Below are 6418 nucleotides of genomic sequence, written 5' to 3' on the forward strand. Positions count from 1 at the left end.
GTTTAGTCCAGTTGTGCTGGCTTCCCCTGTAGTGTGTGCTGTCCTTCCCTTCACCTAAGATCATTCTTATCTACTATCTAGTTAGTGAATAACCCTCACCCTCCCTCCCCACCTCCATAACCGTCAAAAGCCTTATCTTTTCTCTTCTATCTTCCTACAATAGAAAAGATGGTCTCCTCCAGACTTTCACTAATCATTCATCTTAGCTCTGGCTCTCATCTGCCGCTGCCTCACCAGAAACCTTTTTCCAACAATTAGCCCTTTCCTCCCTATCTATCTTCAGCTCATCCCTCTGATTGACCTGTTAGCACATATGAGGTTGGAGTAATATCAGGTTATACCACGGTGGGGTATAAACAAACAAAAAAGCAAATAGGTAAGATTTATGGGCTGGCTCATTGTCATAGAGAGAGATAAGCCCTCCTTACCTATGGAAGGTAAGGGCCCTGGTGGAATAGTGGTTAAAGCACTTGGTTGCTAACCAAAAGTTCAGTGGATTGAACCCACCAGCTGCTCCATCGGAGAAAGATGTAGCAGTGTGCTTCCATAAAGATTACAGCCTTGGAAACACTATGGGGCTGTTCGACTCTGTCCTATACAGTTGCTATGAGCAGGAATCAACTCCATGGCACCAGGTTTTTTTTTTTTTTTTTTCTGATAAAAGTGCCTTGTTGGTATGTATAAAGATAGTCAGTTATCTATGAGATGTTCCATATTTGGGATGGACCATTACATATGGAGATAACCTGTTGTCTTGAATCTCTAACATCTTGATGATATCTCAATTTATCACTTGACTTTAGTTCTCATGACTGACAGAGCATAAAAATTAATTCTGTGTACCTATCTGGGTTCTAGGGAATAGCACTAGAGTAGCAAATGGAAGCCACATTCTAGTAGCATTGGTTACCAGATAACACAGTATTTCAGAGATACAGAAAATCATAATGTGCAATTATTGTCTCCATTCCTGGAAGAAAAAACAGTTATATTCTCTATCTTGGTGCACTAAGCCTGCTTGAATGACTAAAGACATTTTCCTACTTTCTATTCCTGCTGCTAGATTACCAGTGGCTATAAACCCCAGCATACACACCTCAATACTACCATTATTTCTAAGCAGTATGGCATTACATATAAATAAATAAATAAATAAATAGAAGCATAGCTCAACCTACTCAAGGTGAGGGAATCCCTGATTACTGTTGGTTCCAGGAGATCCTAGAGGGCCTCTTGGAAGGGGAAGTCCATCTGGATTCTGGACTCAGGTCAACATAGCCTACCTTTCTACATTCTTGGTGATGAGAAAAGGGTGACTGGTAAAGAAACTGTCCCAACTCTTCCTTCTCCATATAAAGATAAAGAAAAAGCTTTTTCCACACTTATTAACAACTTTATCTGGGATAAGATGTAAGTTGAAGGTCAATATCTCTTTCTAGCCTTAAACATAGTTTTAGTTATTCCCAGGACAGAAATAACTGCCATGCTCAACCCCCCAAAAGTAAATCAATTAAGGGGGAAATGTTAGAATTATACTTCTTCTAAGAAAAAGGACTCATTAGCAAGATTCTTAAAATAGTGTTTCTAATGCATTTCTAGCATAATAAATTTATATATGAATTAAATATATTTCAAAGGAAGTAATCCTGCACTAGGCATCAATTCATACAGCCCAGCCAGTATCAGGCCGGGTCAACCCATGTGAGCCCAGTAGGTGTCTAAGTGATAAAGTGAGACTCAGATGGCAATGGTTCAATGGAGGATGATGGACAATATTGGTTAGGGAAACACCAACTTTTGGGATCAGAAGGAGGGATGCAAGAAACTTCTTGGGATCATCTATTCCATAGGTTAGATAAAGTGCTGTAAGATGGCCCATTTTGGGCAATTAGGCCTTACCTTGTTGGGGCAAGACAGTGAAGAGGGTCTCCATGCCAGCATGGACATGTTCAGTCACATGGCAGTGCATCAGCCATGTCCCAGGATTGCTGGCCACCATCTCTACAACCTCAAAGGTCCCTGGGAACAGATCCACCACATCTGCCCGGTAGCTCTCTCCATTCTGCAAGAGAGATTGGAGGTAGGAGAAAGAAGATGAAATGTATAGTGATCACCTCGGAGCTTATAAGAACTAAAAGGCTGGAATGTCTACCTTAGTAATATAGGGTTCAAGATTCCTAGACTAGAGAGCAGCTTGAAGTGTCCACCTTATACATCTCCCGTACAAACTGAATCAACAGAGCAGACTCCCTCCCCCTACTTTTTCTTAGAGCTTCCCAAAGTAAAATACTTCCAAGCTTCATTTATGGGTCTCAAAACTATTATCTCCAAACTTTTCAGCAGGCTAAAATCCGAGAATATGGCTTAAACCTTGATCTGTAGGAAGGAGGCTCATATTTCCTATAGAAATGGGTTCAACTTAATTTCTCCTCATCACCACAATTTTAAGGACTTCTAGATTTCTAAGTCTACATAAATGCCTCCAACTCTGCCCCCTTTTCCTAAGACTAAATTCTCTTCTTCAAAAAACCTATATCTTCTTCCATGTAGCTCCTGAATTGAAGCTCTTCTTATAATGGATTAAGGACTTTCAGAGATTCTGAGATACCACTCTGAAATTCCTTACTCTTGAGATAACTGCTCACTAAGTTTGAAGTCCTTGACTGAGACTCAATTACATTGATTCCTTCAATCTCTCTACCACATAAATTAGTAATTATTTTCTTCCTTTAGCTTAGGGGAAAGCTAAGGCCTAATGGGAAGTAACTGTCCCATAGATATATAGCCAGACTAGAATCCACAGCTCAATTTTTCATGTACTAGGCCTGCTGTTTTAACTACTTATCACCCCATTCCTTGTTATTCCTTTCTTCCTCAATGGCTATAAACACTCCTCTCCTCTAATCATCTCTGAGGGACTCATCCCTTTCTCAGCTTACCCGATAGAGGAAGCTCTCTGCATGGAAGTGGACAGTGTGTAGGTCAATCTCTTCGCCCATAGCCAGCAGGTACCAGGCCACTTGTTCTCCTTGGTACATGGTAAGACCTCTGAGGTTCGCATAGAGCTTCCCATTGATGGCTGTAAAAAAAGAAAAATTCTCTTACATCTCTCCTTTTGATTTCCTATTGCCACTGTCCTAGGTCTAGTCCCTATCATCTCTCATGAAAACAGTGGCCCCCTAACTTGTCTCATTTTTATTCAATCTGCCTGCCCCCTTCCATTCTATCTTTCTAGTGTTATAACTTCAGTGATAACTGGTGTTACCAGAGTTTTCTTTCTAAACAACTAATCTGACCATGTCACTCTGCTGCTTAAAATACTTTAATAGGTCCCTCCTGCCCCAAAGGTCAGGCTCCTTAGCTTAGATAACAAGGTCCTTCAAAATATAGCTCCAAACCACTATCCCAGACTCATCTCTCACTACTCAATTCCAATTACAGTGATCTCTTCACCATGCCCCATATGGCCCATGCATGTTATCTGTGTCCATACTCATGTTTATGAGCTTCTCTCTCAGAAATCCTGCTTCTTATTAACCATCTTTTCAAAGCCTAGTCAAACCGTCATCTTCCCCAAGAAGAAGTCCCTAATCTCCTAGCTCCTCTCCATACCTCTCATTCCTATCATCCTCTTCCACCTCTAAACTTCTCCAGCACTGTCTGTTCCACTCTTGGGATTCACTAGAAACTGCCTTATACCTTTAGCTATCTTTTAATGTGTAGAAGCCCACATCCTCAGCTAGACTATGGGTTCCTAGCAAGCAGGAAATGAAGGTATATACTATAGTACTATAGGTTCCTTGTTTTCTTCAGAATACTCACCAGACACCTGAGCCTACAATAAATGTTCAAAAAGGACTTGCAACATTCCTCGAACTCATAATGATATTAATGCATGGGCCTCATCATCTTCTTCCCAGGTCAAATATCATGCTTCCTAAACAAACTACTCATAACCATGTTCATGCATACTGCCAGGACTTTGCTCAGGATACTCCCTTACTCATCATGTTCTCATAGAGGTAATGTAATCTCCACTCTACTCCACCAGAGGAAAAATAATGAAAGGAACATTTCCAGCCTGTCTCTGTATCTTTGCCCACCAGCTTGTGAATTTGAGAGAAGGAACTAAACATGCACAACTCAGCCCCTTCTACATTTTCTCTCTCCTGGATCAATCTCACCACAGAAAGTGATGCACACTGATTTACTCCTCCACTGTGGAAAAGATTCTGTTTCTGCAAAAGGTGAGGCATATTGTTGTCCATCTATGTCAATAACAGGGTGGGAAAAATCTGTCTATTGCAGAGGGAGTATCAGAAAGCCCATTTAGTTGCAGAATTAAATTCAGTTTTCCAATTAGCCTTCTCAATAATAAAGTTGTCATTTGACCTCAAGCATCTCTGTCTCTTTCTCAATTGCTTTAAGATTCTGGAAGGGAAGAGAAAGAAATTATTTATTTGCTCCCCCCTCATAACCCAACAATATGTATCTTTTTATCTGCAATTCGAGCACTCAGAAAGTAGTGATACCTGCTAGCTGGATAAGTAGATGGACTTATACCTGAAAAGTCTGGACGGATGGACACATGAACCAATTGATAGAAGTAGGCACTAGCAGGACCTAACTGTGTGTTAATTGCCTATTTGTCCTGAGCCATTTTTTTCTCTGATTTGACAGGAGCCAAAAATTTCACTCTGTTAAGTTTGTGAAACATCTGTTTTAATGGTAATCAGCCATCTCTCCATAATAGGGAAATAGTTAAAATTTGTGGGACAATGAGATACTACTTTTGAGTTCTATTAGAGGCACTATAAAAGCTGTACTTCATCTTCAGATCAAAAAAAATCTTGGGCTAGAAGAAATAGTGAGAGGTCACTTCATACATTCCACTGTCCTTAAAGTCTCCCTCATATCTGAGACTTTCTTTTGTTTTTGAAAAGCTACACAAATCTCCAGAACAAAGGAAGGCTTAGATGCACAATTTACCTCCAAAATTCACTCAAGCATAAAAAAGTTCTTCCTTGTATCTAATGTAAACACAGCATGCTATAACCTGAGGATCTCTCCTCTAATTCTTCCATCTGTAACTTGAAACTTTGTTTTTACAAACAGACTAAAAGAAAAGCTGGAGTCCGTTGAAAACGTATATCCTGGATCCAAAACGTTGAAGAAATAAGATGATAATAAGAGACTAAACTCAGGATTGAAGCAAAGGGGCCCTGAGTGGCCAGTTCACCAGGTACATTGAGGCTCAAAAATGCCCATCTTATCTTCTCTATTATATTAAACTTTGCTTGTACCACCACAACAGCTTTACAGAATCAACTTCCTGGTTTCTGGGCATATGCTCTAACATGGACCACATATCCGCTCTGTGTATATAAATGTGCAATAACAGAAAACACTTCTTCCAAAAGGTGGGACTTCGTAGAGGCTCTGATGGATGGAAACTTTCACAAAAATAAGACTCCAGTAACTGGGCTGCTTGCCTCAGCCAAATATAGATATGTATGTTTCAGGAGAGAGTCAGCCTTCTGCTGAATAGTCAATAAATTCTGGGGTCTCTTTGGGCCAGAGTTCATGCTAGGACCTGAGAAAAGGATGAACATATTGAAGTACCACTTCATCCTTATTCCACCTTTCCACTTTCCCATCCCCTTTGGAATTTGTGCTCCCTTATATACTGATGGATCTATCAGATACTACCCCCAACCAACCAGTGGGGGCTTCTTTGGAAGAAGGTTTAGTTCTTGTTTACAGACCGTGCATTTTATTGCTCTCTAAGAAAGTCTCATCCTGTAGGTTGACACGGCCTGGCTCCTGGGGCCCATGGGTTGCCACGTTCTCCTCCAGATACCATGACTGGTTCTCATCAAAGATCAAGAATAACAAGGCAAACTCCCGGTCCATGTCACTCCGTCCTCCATGGGGCCCCAGGATGCCCCTTCGGCAGATGGCCAAAGGTCCTACCAGGCCACTATACATGTCCTGAGAAAGAGAGAGAAAGGGGGAGAAAAAGAGATTGTGGTTGTTGTCCCCTGGGTGGTAGTGCTCTGCAGAGAGCCAACCTCACATCCAAGCCCAATGAACCCCTCAGCAGTTTATCATAATGTCTTACACTTATAAGCACCTCTACTCCAAAAATCAATAGCTGTAGAGTCGATTACAACTCATGACGACCCCATATGTGTCAGAGTAGAACTGTGCTCCATAGGGTTTTTAATGGCTGACTTTTAAGCCAGACCTTTCTTCTGAGGAGCATCTGGGTGGACTTGAACCTCCAACTTTTCAGTTAGCAGCTGAGTGCATTAACCATTTGCACCACTCAGGGACACCCAACACCTCTACTACACAATCTGAATTCATTCTCACAACTATCTTGGGACAGAGGTAAGATAGGCTCTCTAACCTATCT

General features: G+C 41.1%; 1 protein-coding gene across 3 annotated transcripts in view; it reads right to left on the bottom strand.

The window, feature by feature from the left end:
• The window catches only part of HEPH (hephaestin), a 224063-nt gene that overhangs the window by 6043 nt on the left and 211602 nt on the right, over positions 1-6418 (bottom strand). For all 3 annotated transcript variants that reach the window (XM_004381519.1, XM_012557005.1, XM_004381520.1), the window contains 3 exons: positions 5766-5991; positions 2940-3079; positions 1900-2062 (listed from right to left, as the gene is read on the bottom strand). In XM_004381519.1, the coding sequence (XP_004381576.1) occupies positions 1900-2062; positions 2940-3079; positions 5766-5991 (529 nt within the window). The remainder of the gene's footprint in view (positions 1-1899; positions 2063-2939; positions 3080-5765; positions 5992-6418) is intronic.

Source organism: Trichechus manatus, unplaced genomic scaffold, assembly GCF_000243295.1.
Source record: "Trichechus manatus latirostris isolate Lorelei unplaced genomic scaffold, TriManLat1.0 scaffold00086, whole genome shotgun sequence".
NCBI lineage: Eukaryota > Metazoa > Chordata > Mammalia > Sirenia > Trichechidae > Trichechus > Trichechus manatus.